Here is a 13,560-nt window from a genome sequence, read left to right on the forward strand (position 1 = left end):
AAAAAGAGTAAATAATGCTCCAAATTTCCTGCAGTTCATGAAGAGGTGACGGATAATTTCCAACATGTGACAATTTACCTCTTCAAACTCATGAGCCGAGATATGACAGTGACAATCAACGAAGCCATTCTCCATTGAAAATCAACAAATAAAAGCTAAGAGACCAAATAATATTAGAATAACTTCTCTGCGTTAGTAGCATAGCTAACAACCATCCCGGAACACTCCTCCAGAAATAAACGTTGTTCCTTCACGGTCATTTATGGTAGAAGGACCGGTTCGTTTCTGTTCAGTTCCGGGTTGCGTTAAAAAAAATATAAACAAGTTGGCGGTAAAGATGGAGGCTGTAGAGAGTGAAATCTTACCAAGTGAGGAAACAAATCCAGAGTACAGGGTCCAGGTAACCTCGAAGAAAGTAGTAAGTGAGCAGGTGAACAAATACAAAGAACTTTTAAAGACGGCTCTGGACGGGCAGCCGGAGGACTTTCCGGAGGAGACGAAGCGAGTTTTACTGCAGGAGCTGCTGGCAGTGAGTCCGAGTCCTTTCTCACATTTTGGGATTGACTGTAACTGAACATGATGTGGGCAATGCTAAACTGTAGATGCCAGGCCGCTGATAGTTGTTTTAATGAAGGCGTATTTATAAAATCTTTGCATATATACTTTACAGCTTGATATTATTAAGCCACATCTGTTAAGCTCACCAGTAATAGTTATGAGGTCAGGCATTAGTGTCTGTGGGCTGTGATGTTAGCAGACCACACTGAGAGTAGGTGGAAGAGGGGAAATGGAGGTATGCTCTGGAAAGTCAGTTGAAGCAAGACAGGATAGATATGTGTGGATGAGAGGAAGGCAGGTGTAGCAGCGAAGATGCAAGGAGCGGATGTAGCGAAGGTAGAGGAGCCTAAATACCTGGGGTCACCTTTCAAAGAAATGGACAGTGCACGCGAGAGGTGGAAAAAGATGATAGTTGAACGTGATGAGACAAAATTAGATATAAGTACATCAGAAGGACAGCTCAGGTTGAGCATTTTGAGACAAAGTTGGAAAGGTGAGGTACAGATGGTGTGGAAAAGTGCAGAGGAGGGATAATGGCTCTATTGGACAATGGATGTTGAAGATGGAGTTGAAGAGAAGATGAGGATGCATGGGTTAGGATGAGATGGAGACAGATGATATGCTGTGATGACCCCATTTTTTTGATCTAGTTATTTTTACAAATCCTTTATGCACCTATGATTACAGACTGTCTGTGCCAAAAAGAGACAACAGACAGACAGCTGAAAAAATGCCACTATGGTGATTTTTTTTTTTTTTTTTTTAATTACATAGAGGAAATCTGATATGGTGACAGTATTAAATTTCACTTAGGGGTAGTCTAAATGCTCTAGGATGGAGAATAATTAAATGGAGAGTGTGTAAATACTGTGTGTTTGTTTGTTTTGTGTTTTAAGTTGTGCTGACTGCTGTGTGGATACTTGCGTTATAAACTTACAATCTACAGATATTGCCGGCTGTCAGTATTCTAACGAATTATTTTATTGTAACCAACGCAGTGTTTGAAGTTTATGTTGTGACTCGTGTCAGTTTTTGCACTGACTAAATCCTCAAAGACAGGCATGACTGTTTTAGTCTTTTTATCACACTATTATTTTAAGTACACAGTAAGTGCATCCCACGTATTTCGAGCTATGTGCTTCATACTGAATCATCATCACGCTGCAGCAGAAGAAACCAAGTTTTCATGGAAATTTGGGGAAAACAGTGTTTCAGTTGTGCAGATTATTTGTAGCCCACTTTAAGCTTCATGTGAACTAAGTACAGAAACAACTGTGATCAACGTTTGACCTTTGTATGGAGGACTGTACAGTGTTCATATAATAACAGCAACAGAGTTTCCTGAAAATGATCCTGGTAGTCTTCTTTGGGACTAGATTAATCAGGACAGTCCTGCAAAATAAAGTGTAATATGGCTTCCTGTGTTGACCAAAATAGAAACGTTATCAAATTGATCTGATCCTGCTGCAGTTGAACAGCTGACATCATATTTTAATGTGTGTTGCCACTGATTGTGTGTTTGTTTATTTGAAACTGTGCAGAATTTTGAGGCTGCTGTTCAGGCTAACGTGTTGGTGAATGGACGGCCTTGGGAGGAGGCGCCCGATGATGAAGGTGATCCTTCGCCCTTTTCATACTCTTGTTTCAATTATTATATTTTAAGGAAAGCTTTATTAAGTCAACTATGCTGTCTGTTTCTCTACCACCAACACCCTCAGCAGAGGATGAAGCTGTAGATTTGGAAAGCCTCCTGGACGATACTATTGTTGAGACCACAAGAAGGCGCCGTACATTCCCCAAAAAGATCCTTCCTCATGTGGTGCATGCCCTCAAGGCTGAACGGAAAATCATGGTGGGGCTTTTTTTTTCTCCTTGTTTATTTTTTGATTTACCAGCTCTGATTATTGTGCATTACTCTCAATTTGAGTTTTTTGTATAAAAATAAACAAATATATTGAATAACTAAAGTGCAAAAGTGGCAAGTGTTTTTCAAAGCAAAGAGTATTTTCTATCTTTGAGAAAATGTTTATTGCTAATTATAGATTTCACAGAATCTTTCATGAACAGATATTTGTCTAAAGATTGAAACAAACTGTTTCATGTTTCAGGGGCTGTATGAGCAGGCCATCAAACCTCAAGAGGTGGTCAAAGATCCTGATCAAGGTAGTAGCCTCTGATCATTTCTATAGACACAGACATTTTTTATTTTAGCTTCTTCCCCAAATCTTTACAGGTATACCAGTGACTGTTCACCTGCAGCTGACTTGAATTGCTGAGCACCAGCTACAGAGTGCTGTACTGCTGGCTCAGGACAGTGTTACTGTCTTACTTTGGAGAGTAAATTTAGACATCTTATGGTTACGTGTAGAGTCAAAAAGAAAAACACATAAAGCGCCCTTTGTTCAGTGAGGGGGTGTTTGCTATTTTAAAGTGCATTTAGGAAGAACTGGTTCTTTTTCAAGGCAGACATGAAAGTTTCAGCATCACTGAAGTGAAATACCTAAACACATCAGTACTTCTTGTTCACCGTTTTTAGTAGAATGAAGCAAAGGCTGTGAATAAAAACATATCGGCAGGTTGTAAATGACTCATGAAGCGATAACAATAGTTTTACTGTATATATATATATATATATATATATATAACTTAAACACCCAGCACGCCCCTGCGGGCGGTTTATCCTTCAAGCTCGGGTCCTCTACCAGAGGCCTGGGAGCTTGAGGGTCCTGCGCAGTATCTTAGCTGTTCCCAGGACTGCGCTCTTCTGGACAGAGATCTCCGATGTTATTCCCGGGATCTGCTGGAGCCACTCGCCTAGCTTGGGAGTCACCGCACCTAGTGCTCCGATTACCACGGGGACCACCGTTACCTTCACCCTCCACATCCTCTCGAGCTCTTCTCTGAGCCCTTGGTATTTCTCCAGCTTCTCGTGTTCCTTCTTCCTGATATTGCTGTCATTCGGAACTGCTACATCGATCACTACGGCCGTCTTCTTCTGTTTGTCTACCACCACTATGTCCGGTTGGTTAGCCACCACCATTTTGTCCGTCTGTATCTGGAAGTCCCACAGGATCTTAGCTCGGTCATTCTCCACCACCCTTGGGGGCATCTCCCATTTTGACCTCGGGACTTCCAGGTTATACTCGGCACAGATGTTCCTGTACACTATGCCGGCCACTTGGTTGTGGCGTTCCATGTATGCCTTGCCTGCTAGCATCTTGCACCCTGCTGTTATGTGCTGGATTGTCTCTGGGGTATCTTTACACAGCCTGCACCTGGGGTCTTGCCTGGTGTGATAGACCCCAGCCTCTATGGATCTTGTACTCAGAGCTTGTTCTTGTGCTGCCATGATTAGTGCCTCTGTGCTGTCTTTCAGTCCAGCTTTGTCCAGCCACTGGTAGGATTTCTGGATATCAGCCACCTCCTCTATCTGCCGGTGGTACATACCGTGCAGGGGCCTGTCCTTCCATGATGGTTCCTCGTCTCCCTCCTCTTTCTTGGGTTTCTGCTGCCTGAGGTATTCACTGAGCACTCGGTCAGTTGGGGCCATCTTCCCAATGTATTCTTGGATGTTCGTTGTCTCATCCTGGACTGTGGTGCTGACACTCACCAGTCCCCGGCCCCCTTCCTTCCGCTTAGCGTACAGCCTCAGGGTGCTGGACTTGGGGTGAAACCCTCCATGCATGGTAAGGAGCTTTCTTGTCTTTATGTCAGTGGCTTCTATCTCCTCCTTTGGCCAGCCTATTACCCCAGCAGGGTATCTGATCACGGGCAGGGCGTACGTGTTGATGGCCCGGATCTTGTTCTTACCATTCAGCTGACTCCTCAGGACTTGCCTGACCCTCTGCAGGTACTTGGTGGTTGCAGCCTTTCTAGCGGCCTCTTCATGGTTCCCATTTGCCTGCGGGATCCCCAGGTACTTGTAACTGTCCTCTATGTCTGCAATGTTGCCTTCTGGTAGTTCAATCCCCTCAGTTCTGACTACCTTCCCTCTCTTTGTTACCATCCGACTACACTTCTCCAGTCCGAACGACATTCCAATGTCATTGCTGTATAGCCTGGTAGTGTGGATCAGTGAATCGATGTCTCGTTCACTCTTGGCATACAGCTTGATGTCATCCATGTACAGGAGGTGGCTGACAACTGCTCCGTTCCGTAGTCGGTATCCGTAGCCAGTCTTGTTAATGATCTCACTGAGGGGGTTCAGGCCTATGCAGAACAGCAGTGGGGACAGAGCATCTCCTTGGTAGATCCCGCACTTGATGGTGACTTGTGCTATGGGCTTGGAGTTGGCCTCTAGTGTTGTACGCCACATCCCCATTGAGTTCCTGATGAAGGCTCTTAGGGTCCCATTGATCTTGTACAATTCTAGGCATTCCAGTATCCAGCTGTGGGGCATTGAGTCATAGGCCTTCTTGTAATCAATCCAGGCAGTGCACAGGTTGGTCAGTCTGGTCTTGCAGTCTCGGCTGACTGTTCTGTCTACCAGTAGCTGGTGTTTTGCGCCTCTGGTATTCTTGCCAATTCCTTTCTGTGTCCCACTCATGTATTGACCCATGTGCCTGTTCATCTTAGCCGATATGATGCCTGACAGGAGCTTCCATGTAGTACTGAGGCAGGTTATTGGTCGGTAGTTGGAGGGGACCGGTCCCTTCTTGGGGTCCTTGGGGATCAGGACCGTCCGACCTTCAGTTAGCCATTCCGGGTGTCTCTCGTTAACTAGCAGCTGGTTCATTTGTGCTGCCAGACGCTCGTGGAGTGCAGTCAGCTTCTTTAGCCAGTAGGCGTGAACCATGTCGGGCCCTGGTGCTGTCCAACTCTTCATACTGGAGGCCCTTTCTTGGATATCTGCCACTGTGATGGTTACTGGACCCTGTTCAGGGAGGTCGCTGTGGTCTGCCCTCAGATCCACTAGCCACTGAGCATTGCCGTTATGGGTTGCGTCCTTCTCCCATATGCTCTTCCAGTATTGCTCCGTCTCCAGCCTTGGTGGTGCTGTTCTCTTATTATTGTTCCCTTGCCACTGAGAGTACACCTTTGCTGGTTCTGTGGAGAACAGCTGGTTTATTCTCCTGCCTTCTATCTCTCTGGTGTACCTCCTCAAGCGGCTGGCCAAGGCTGTGAGTCTTTGCTTGGCAGTTTCCAAGGCCTCAGGTATGGACAGCTTGCTGTATTTCTTATGCACCTTCTTTGTCGCAGCTTTCTGCAACTCCGTTAGTTGGCTAACCTCCCTCCGTGCTACTTTGATCTTGCCCTCTAGCCTCCTTCTCCATGGAGGGTACTGCCCCTTGTGGCTGTTCAACTTGTAGCCAAGCATCTCACTGATCACTGCTGCCATATTGTAGATCAGCTTGTTAGTGTCGGTAATTGTGGTTGTAGGTATTGTCCGTAGTGCTGCATTAACATCATCTAGCAGACTTTCTGAGGGTACTTCACGTAATCTTGGTAACTGGCTACGGGGGATCCAGGTTTCAAGCTATCCTATTTTTCAGGTCAGTTCCTCTCGCACTCAACGATCCTTCTCCTATCGCACTTGGGGCTATGTACCCAATCTCGGGTGGGGGTGATGATATCTCCCCCCTGACCTGGCGTCCTGACTCCTCCTTGCCGTAGCATTTGTGTTGTACCTCGTCAATCTCTAGCTGTGAGAGCAGTCCCTTCTTTCGAATGTTGGAACACTGAGCTACTAGTTGTTTCGCCGTCATTGTGGATGTTGGGTATCGAAGAATCCATAGGTCCGTCATCCTATTCATGTAGCCCCTTCCGCTACACATATATATATAGCGCCACTTTAAATGGTAAATGCACAGAATTTTCTACCTTATTTTGCCACTCAAAATTTTTATCAGTCATACATATATAAGGTATCACTCATTTACACACTTTCACGTTTTCCTACGTGTTAGTGCATTTTATCATTCTGTGAAACTTGAGATTCAGTATATTTCCCATTGATTCTTGGAGATGAAGACTGGAGCCTTCCAATTAGTACATGACCTACTTCTTGAGCCACAGCCGCCGAATCAATCGCTTTAAAATACATTTGAATCAACATTAGCTTGAAAACGATAAATGATGCTTGAGGAGCAAATGGCTCAAGCAGATATGTTTATATGGTGTATAAATAGATGAGTTCTTCCACCAGTTTACTTTTAATCATTAGTTGTTATTCATCAATGGCTGCCTTCCACAGTATGTCCTGTCTTCTTACCTTCACCCCCAACCGGTCGCAGCAGATGGCCACCTCTCCCTGAGCCTCGTTTTGCTGGCAGTTTCTTCTTGTTAAAAGGGAGTTTTTCCTTCCCACTGTCACTAAGTGCTTACTTGTAGGTGGTTGTTTGATTGTTGGGTTTTCTCTGTATTATTGTAGGGTCTTTAACTCAAGGTAACTGTTGTTTCGATCCAGTCCTATATAAATAAAACCGCAGTATTTGTCCAGATATAGTCACTGTTTCCTTACAAATTTTATACCAGACAGTATTCCCTTCTGCACACACCTAGAGTAAGTTTAGTTTCAGTATTTCCAATGATTCTGTGACTATTTTGTGATATTCTTTGTGTTAAATCAGTGTGGACAGTTCTTTTTATTTTGCAGCAAATCTCCACAATGCCTAAGCAGACAGACAAGACTAACTGTAGACACAGCTGACGTGCAGTTTACCCTCGATAACAGAGCCGTTCTTGTGTGTTTTACCAGAGAACATCATGAATGATTTGACAGCAGCCGCTCCTAGTGTGGTAAAGCAGGCCATCCAGGTCATAAAGGTAACACACTGAAAGCTCTTAGCAAGTTGTCCTTCATGTATAGAGTCACACCTTCATGTATGGAGTCATTACTCACATATTTTTTTTTCTACAGTCAATCAACACTCTGCAAACACAAGTTGAAGGCCTATGCGAAATCCTCAAAATGAAACCCAGCCAAGCCTCTCTGGAGATACACAGAGAAGTGTTTGGTTTTAATGACCAATCAGAGGCTCCTTTTCCTCCTGCGAAAAGAGCCATGGGAAACAAGCAACCAATCAAGAGAGCTGTAGAGGAAGCAGCAGCCGCAGAGGGCTATGTGCCCCAAGCCAAGAAACCAGAGTGCTGCGTGGGAGAGGACAAGCTCGAGTGACACTTCAAGAAACATTAAACCAGTGTGAAATTCCCAAACACTGCAGTTCCTCTAATGGCCACTTGGCTGATCCCAAGAGCCAGCACATCCATAGACTCCCACATTAAAATGTCTAACTTTACAGCGGAAATAAATGTGCTTTACAAGCTGCTACAAAAATGTTTTGCTCTCTGTAACCTGCTCCACCCTCTTTAACAATTGTACAAGGTTTAGCTTTAGTATGATCTGGTCTGTGTCTGTATGCAGCTTGCCGTCCAAACTTAGCCAAAAACTTTTCACTGCTCTCTTTGTCAGCACTTCACCAGCACTGTGGTGGCCAAAATAGCAACACTGGGGCCTTAAAATATACCAGATTGTGTCAAAGTGGATACATCCCTTTTTAATATCCAGTCTGTGGCTGAAATTAATAAGTGTAAACATGATCATTCTTTTCCATGAAGCCAAACAGAAGTTTCAGTTCCATGTGTGGGCGGCAACAGAGATACTGTTTGGCAAGTCAAAAGCACAAATAAAAATACCTCAAACTGGCTGATTTGTTTGTCCACTTGCAAGGACTAAAGTAGCATCAGAGGTTTAATCTTGTGGAGTTACGTGCAGCATGTTTTTGCATATTATCTCAACTTGATCAGCATCAGATTTGTTAGTCTAAATTGATTTTTGTAAAGGAAAAACTGATTAGTGTTGAATCAAATGAAATCATTTATGTCATTTCTGTTATCTTGTGCATGATGTGTATATAATACAATTCCAGGGGCTTTGCTTGTACTTCTTTCTCATATTGGTCACTTTGTGGTCACTTTAATCCACTTTAAAGAGCTTCATAAACCTTAAATTTATGGTTAAAACTCCGTAAAAGCTGTCGGCTTAGTTAAATATATTGTTATGTCATAACTCTTTAAACCCCTTTTCTGTTTTTCAAAACTTTAACTGAGAGAAACTGTAAGTAGTGGATTTATAGTTGTCACCTGCAGAATATGGGAATGATCTGTGCGCACAGTAAAAACAGAAACTTTAAAACATGTTTATGAATGGAAGAAGTGTGTATTTTAATGCACAACATTTCATTCTGTAAATCTAACCAAATAGTTTTGGTGCATAAATCTAATGTGTGAGTGTAAACAGTAGCTGAACCCTAACCTCCAGGGTGAAAGTCCTGCGTCTCACCAGTTTGTTGTTTTTAAATAGAATCTGCTTCGTCTGTTGATTATCTCAGTTGGCTGTCTGGTAGTCCTGAAGACAGACTTCTTCCATATGCTAAATACAGGTTAACCATGGGGCCCCACAAGTCACGTGACTTACATTAACTGTGCTCGCCACTTCTTTAAAAAAGGCAGCGAAATTGAAAAGTAAGCTGAAGTGAAACTCGAGCTAGTTTTCTACCCAGTGTGTTTGAACTTGACTGGACTCAGTGCCCAGCACACACACACACACACACCTATCAGTCTCCTGACAGAACCAGTGTTAAGAACACCGTCGTCTTTCCTTTTAGGTTTTGATTTTAAAGCCTGTGATGTCAGTCTCTGGTTTTTCATGCCAGTCTCAACAGAATAACATCAGCACCAACCAGCTCTGTGAAGGATGGGAGGTAAGAAAGATCACGTCATCGTGTTTTTTCTTAACACGTGTACATTTAGGTTTGTTTTTTTACTGTTTACCTTCCTATTAATCCACGGGGAGGTCAAGGGTCAAGAGGTTTTAAAGATGGTTTAAAACATCATCTTGTGTATATAGGCTGATATCGCTATGGTCGCCCTCGGTGCTTCACATGGAGGTTGTGTGAGAAATAGGCAGATATGTGATGTAACGCTGCCAGTGTCCTCACATGAATCTGCACAAACAAACTCTGGTTAAGCAGTAAAAAACGAGACGTAAAATATCACAATTGTAGAACGTGTCAACGGATTATAGTGTTTGTTTGTTTGTGTCAGTGTTCGGAGGATGAGGGGCGGAGGATGAAGAGGAGAGAGAAGAACAGAGTTGCAGCTCAGAAGAGCCGCAAAAGACAAACTCAGAGAGCCGACCTGCTGCACGAGGTGGGTGAACGTATTTCTGCTGATCAGATTCTGATATATGCATTAAGTCGGTGTGTCAAACATATGGCACTTGGGCCCAAAGTGGCCCACCAAAAGGTCTATTTTTGGGCTCTTAACAGGTTTGCAAAATGTTGCAAATATTTTTTGCACTGTATTTTTTTCCTCCATGAAGGTTTATTTTGCAAGTCACTGAGAACAGATTGTGTCTTTGAGACTGGTTGTCTGAGACGTTAATTTCATCACAGCCAGATGACCGCCCGCTCACCTTTACAGACTTGTTACTGACCATAACACATCGGCTAAAGTGAGGTGGTTAAACCAACGACCATGCCAACACGTTTCTTTGATTTACAGCTGGAGTGTTTCTGGCTGGCTGTTTTGTTTCTCAAACTGTTTTAGGTTTTACTACAGTTCAGATCAAATTGGGCTGTATGTGGCTGATAAACTAGAGTGAGTATTTTGACAGGTCCTTTCTTGCTTGAAGCTGCTGGTTTAAAGCAAACTGTCAGTTGAAGAGCAAATTTACATGTGGACCACCGGGATAAAAATATGAAGTGAAATTGAGTTAATTAATATTACTTTTATAGCTTTTTTTTTTTTTTATTTATTAATAAAAAAAAAGTGATGCGTGTCTCCTGACTGTTTGTTGGCTTTTGAAATAGGGCAAGGAGAGTGCTCTCTGATTTCTCTGTCTCCATATTCTCAAATCCAGAGATGACTGAGTGCTTACAAGCTGGGACTGCAGCAATAAAAATCCCATTGTGCATTTATGCAATGAATGTGTGGCAGCCACATTTATGTGTCTATGCAAAAATCACATTTCCAAAGTTACAATCCCAATCAAAATACCCCAAAGATGAAATGTTCAGTCTAGCTTTTGTTTTCAAATAAATATTTTTTTTTATTCATATGAAAGCTTTTGTTTTTTAATGTAACATGTATTTCCCACATTGTTTCCCCCTCTTCACCTCCAGGCCTGTGAGCTGCTAGAGCAGAGGAACAGGAAGTTGAGGAGAGAGGTAAACACACTGCTAATTCTGTCTCTGTTCGTCTTTTATAGACAATTTTATTTTATACAAACAGCAGCAAGTCCTGTTTGTATGAAATGCATAAAACACAGCAGAAATGAAAGCAAATAGTTCTGGTGTACCTCCATTGCTTTTACACAGCAGTAACAGAGTGAATTCATCTCCAGGTGGATTCTCTGTCAGAGGAGCAGCACCTGCTGACCGAAGCTCTTAGAGCCCACGAGCCCTTCTGTCCCATCATGCACTGCTCCTTTGCCTCCTCCACCTCTTCCACCCTGCAGCCCGAGAACATGGCAGCCCGTTCTGTCTGAGGCAGGGAACAAAGTCTCTGAAGACGAGTTAAACTTCTGAATGTATCTGAGAGTTGGTGTCTCTGTAATGCTGCAGTGAACCTCTAGAGAGCGCTGTTCACCACGCTTACACACAGTGACGATGCAACAGGTTCGAGCTGCTGCTGATCTGAAATCCAGGTGAAGAGCGTCCTCTGGTGGTGCTGTTATAGAGCTGATCATGTTACTGAGAGCAGACCTGAGCTGCAGCAAATACGAAGCTATCAGTCGAAAAGTAACGTCAGTGTAATATTGTTATCTTTGTTGTGATCAGAATAAAATACTGACTCATTCGTATGTGGACATATGTTTAACAAAAAGGATCTGGTTATACATTTTCACTGTTCCTAAATGATGAAAGATGGGCCATTACTATTATCTCCTTCTTCTTCTCATAGAAGCTAGTCTGAAGCCTTTGCTCATAAAACAACATTAGTTTAATCAGGGATAGGGATTGAAAGAAATTACACATTAAGTAGCCACTTTATTAGGTACACCTCACTAGTACAAGACTGGACCCTATTTTAACCCACAGAGCTGCTATAATTCTTCATAGTGTAGCGTAGCTTCAGCGAGGTGCTGGAAAGTTGATGTGATAGCCTCACACAGGTCCTGCACATCCGGGATGAGAATCTCTTGTTTCATGACATTCCAAAGATGCTCTATTGGATTGACATCTGGTAACTGTGGACGTCATCCATGTATAGCGAACTCCCTGTCATGTTTTAGAAACCCGGTGGAGATGAGTTTTGTGACAGGGTGCGTTATCCTGCTAGATCGTGACACACCCTACTCATCAATAATCACTGCTCAGGCTTAAACATTGCTCATTTGGTACTAAGGGGCCCAAAGTGTGCTATGGAAATATCTCCAACACCAGCAGCAGCCTGAACTGCTGTTACAACGCTAGATGGATCCATGCTTTATGTTGTTTTCACCAAATACTGATTCTACAATACAATACCAGCCCAGTGAGCCAGTGTGAACGGTAGCCTCAGTTTCCCGTTCTTAGCTGACAGGAGTGGTAGCTGGTGTGGCCTTCTGCTGCTGGAGCACATTTGCTTCAAGATTGGACCTGTTGCGCATACAGATATTGCCTTCTTTGGTTGTAATGAGTAATTATTTGAGTTCCTGTTTCTTTCCTGTCTGCTCAAAGCAGTCTGCCATTCCCCTAAGACCTCTGACATCAACAAGGCATTTTTGCCCAGAGGACTGCATATTTTCTCTTGTTCAGACCATCCTCTGTGAACCTTAGAAATGGCCTTAGAAAAATCCCAGCAGATCAGCAGTTTCTGTAATGTCCAGACCAGCCTATCTGGCACTAACAACCATACTGAGTGCAATGTAGTGTAAATCAGATTTCTTTCCTCCTCCGATGCTTGGCTTGAACTTCAGCAGGTTTTTCTGACTGTGTCTACGTGGTGTGGCAATACAGTTTCCTAAAGCACAAGACATATTAAAAAACCCCGTTAATAACCTGTTTATTAACTTTAATTCAGAGACAGACAGTTTCTGTGAGAATGCTTCTTCCAGTAGCTGTTTCACTCTGCCAGTGATTAAAAAAAAGTCAAATCTTAAAACCAAATTTTATGATAATCCCTAAAGAAGCTGACACTGAAGTAAAATGTTCCTTTAGCATTATTTTGTGCTGCTATATGCTAATACGCCATGAGCCCTGGTTGAAAGAAAAGCACAGCAATGCACTTTATTTTGCACTTAAGAGACACATGAAATGTTAGCACGTCAAGTACTAAACCCACAGACCACACTTTGAATCAAAGCTTTGTTTTCTAATGCACGGTGGTGCAGCGGTTAGCACACCGTCTCCCCACAACATAAAGGTCCTGGTTTTAAATCTCCTGGTCACATGGGGCCTTTCTGTGTGGAGTTTCCATGTTCTTCCCATGCTTGCCTCTCAAAGTCCCACAGTGACACCACACCAAACAACGAGAACGTTAAAACTGCTCACCGTGAATTGTGTGTGTTTGTGTGGGTCAAAATCACAAAAGGTCAAGCTCACCAGACCTGCATGATGTATGAAAACTGCAAAATCTCTCAATTGTGTCACGGGCTAATTGCGAAGCTAATGCTCACCATCATCAGTTTAAGTAACAGAAACGTCTTTGAGGACATCACATCCTTTTACTTGAAGTCCTGAGGTCATTTTGAGCATATGAATAGAAATCTATAAGTTGGTAAATGCTACCAGTTCTCCATTTTGACCGCAACTGCATCAGAGTTTAAGACAGCACAGTACAGAGCCCACTTCAGTTTTCCTTCCTCCTTCCTTCCTTCCCCCTTCACATGAAGAGGTGAGTGGATCATTTCGACACAGAATATGATGAAGCAAACCACCAGAGACCAACCATTTCGTAGCAAAAGATTTCAGGGAAGCCAAACGGATGCTTTTCTTCCACAAACCTGCTGATGAATTCTTTGAAGACAAAAAGAAACAAAGTGGGAAGGTGAGCTGTTTTCAGCGTGTTAGAATTACA

The 13,560-nt window shown here is 43.1% G+C and overlaps 3 protein-coding genes across 7 annotated transcripts in view; 2 read left to right on the top strand and 1 right to left on the bottom strand.

The window, feature by feature from the left end:
* The window catches only part of tatdn3 (TatD DNase domain containing 3), a 6,110-nt gene extending 5,727 nt beyond the window's left edge, over nucleotides 1-383 (bottom strand). The window contains exon 1 of one of the 4 annotated variants that reach the window (XM_086265063.1): nucleotides 79-383. In XM_086265063.1, the coding sequence (XP_086121189.1) occupies nucleotides 79-135 (57 nt within the window). In that variant the 5' untranslated portion in view covers nucleotides 136-383. The remainder of the gene's footprint in view (nucleotides 1-78) is intronic. The other 3 variants (XM_086265064.1, XM_086265065.1, XM_086265066.1) reach the window with 3 other exon arrangements.
* nsl1 (NSL1 component of MIS12 kinetochore complex) lies at nucleotides 271-8,204 on the top strand. Of its 2 annotated transcripts, none has more exons than XM_086265067.1 (6): nucleotides 271-529; nucleotides 2,100-2,172; nucleotides 2,277-2,410; nucleotides 2,667-2,721; nucleotides 7,256-7,323; nucleotides 7,418-8,204. In XM_086265067.1, exons 1-6 carry the CDS (start codon nucleotides 338-340, stop codon nucleotides 7,673-7,675), a joined length of 780 nt encoding a protein of 259 aa, XP_086121193.1. In that variant the 5' UTR covers nucleotides 271-337; the 3' UTR covers nucleotides 7,676-8,204. The 2 variants fall into 2 exon arrangements, with proteins under 2 accessions (XP_086121193.1, XP_086121194.1); XM_086265068.1 differs by having other exon boundaries at nucleotides 272-529; nucleotides 2,280-2,410.
* Nucleotides 8,205-9,096: 892 nt separating this feature from the next.
* Nucleotides 9,097-11,358, top strand: batf3 (basic leucine zipper transcription factor, ATF-like 3). The gene is made up of 4 exons (XM_086264250.1): nucleotides 9,097-9,260; nucleotides 9,604-9,708; nucleotides 10,683-10,727; nucleotides 10,904-11,358. The coding sequence occupies exons 1-4, from the start codon at nucleotides 9,186-9,188 to the stop codon at nucleotides 11,045-11,047; spliced, it is 369 nt and encodes a 122-aa protein (XP_086120376.1). The 5' UTR covers nucleotides 9,097-9,185; the 3' UTR covers nucleotides 11,048-11,358.
* The last annotated feature ends 2,202 nt before the right edge of the window (nucleotides 11,359-13,560 follow it).

This window comes from Aulonocara sp. 'chitande type north' Nkhata Bay, linkage group LG15, assembly GCF_057382095.1.
Source record: "Aulonocara sp. 'chitande type north' Nkhata Bay isolate Kocher_YH1m ecotype deep benthic linkage group LG15, A_spYH_male_GT1.1, whole genome shotgun sequence".
NCBI classification, from domain to species: Eukaryota; Metazoa; Chordata; class Actinopteri; order Cichliformes; family Cichlidae; genus Aulonocara; species Aulonocara sp. 'chitande type north' Nkhata Bay.

What these genes read in the sequence shown, in the direction of transcription:
- nsl1 (XM_086265067.1), top strand. Translation starts at nt 338, where the DNA reads ATGGAGGCTGTAGAGAGTGAAATCTTACCAAGTGAGGAAACAAATCCA. An exon ending in GGAGGCGCCCGATGATGAAG is followed by an intron (nt 2,173 to 2,276) that starts GTGATCCTTCGC and finishes CAACACCCTCAG; the next exon opens with CAGAGGATGAAGCTGTAGAT. An exon ending in AGGCTGAACGGAAAATCATG is followed by an intron (nt 2,411 to 2,666) that starts GTGGGGCTTTTT and finishes TTCATGTTTCAG; the next exon opens with GGGCTGTATGAGCAGGCCAT.
- batf3 (XM_086264250.1), top strand. Translation starts at nt 9,186, where the DNA reads ATGTCAGTCTCTGGTTTTTCATGCCAGTCTCAACAGAATAACATCAGC. An exon ending in AGCTCTGTGAAGGATGGGAG is followed by an intron (nt 9,261 to 9,603) that starts GTAAGAAAGATC and finishes TGTTTGTGTCAG; the next exon opens with TGTTCGGAGGATGAGGGGCG. An exon ending in GAGCCGACCTGCTGCACGAG is followed by an intron (nt 9,709 to 10,682) that starts GTGGGTGAACGT and finishes CTTCACCTCCAG; the next exon opens with GCCTGTGAGCTGCTAGAGCA.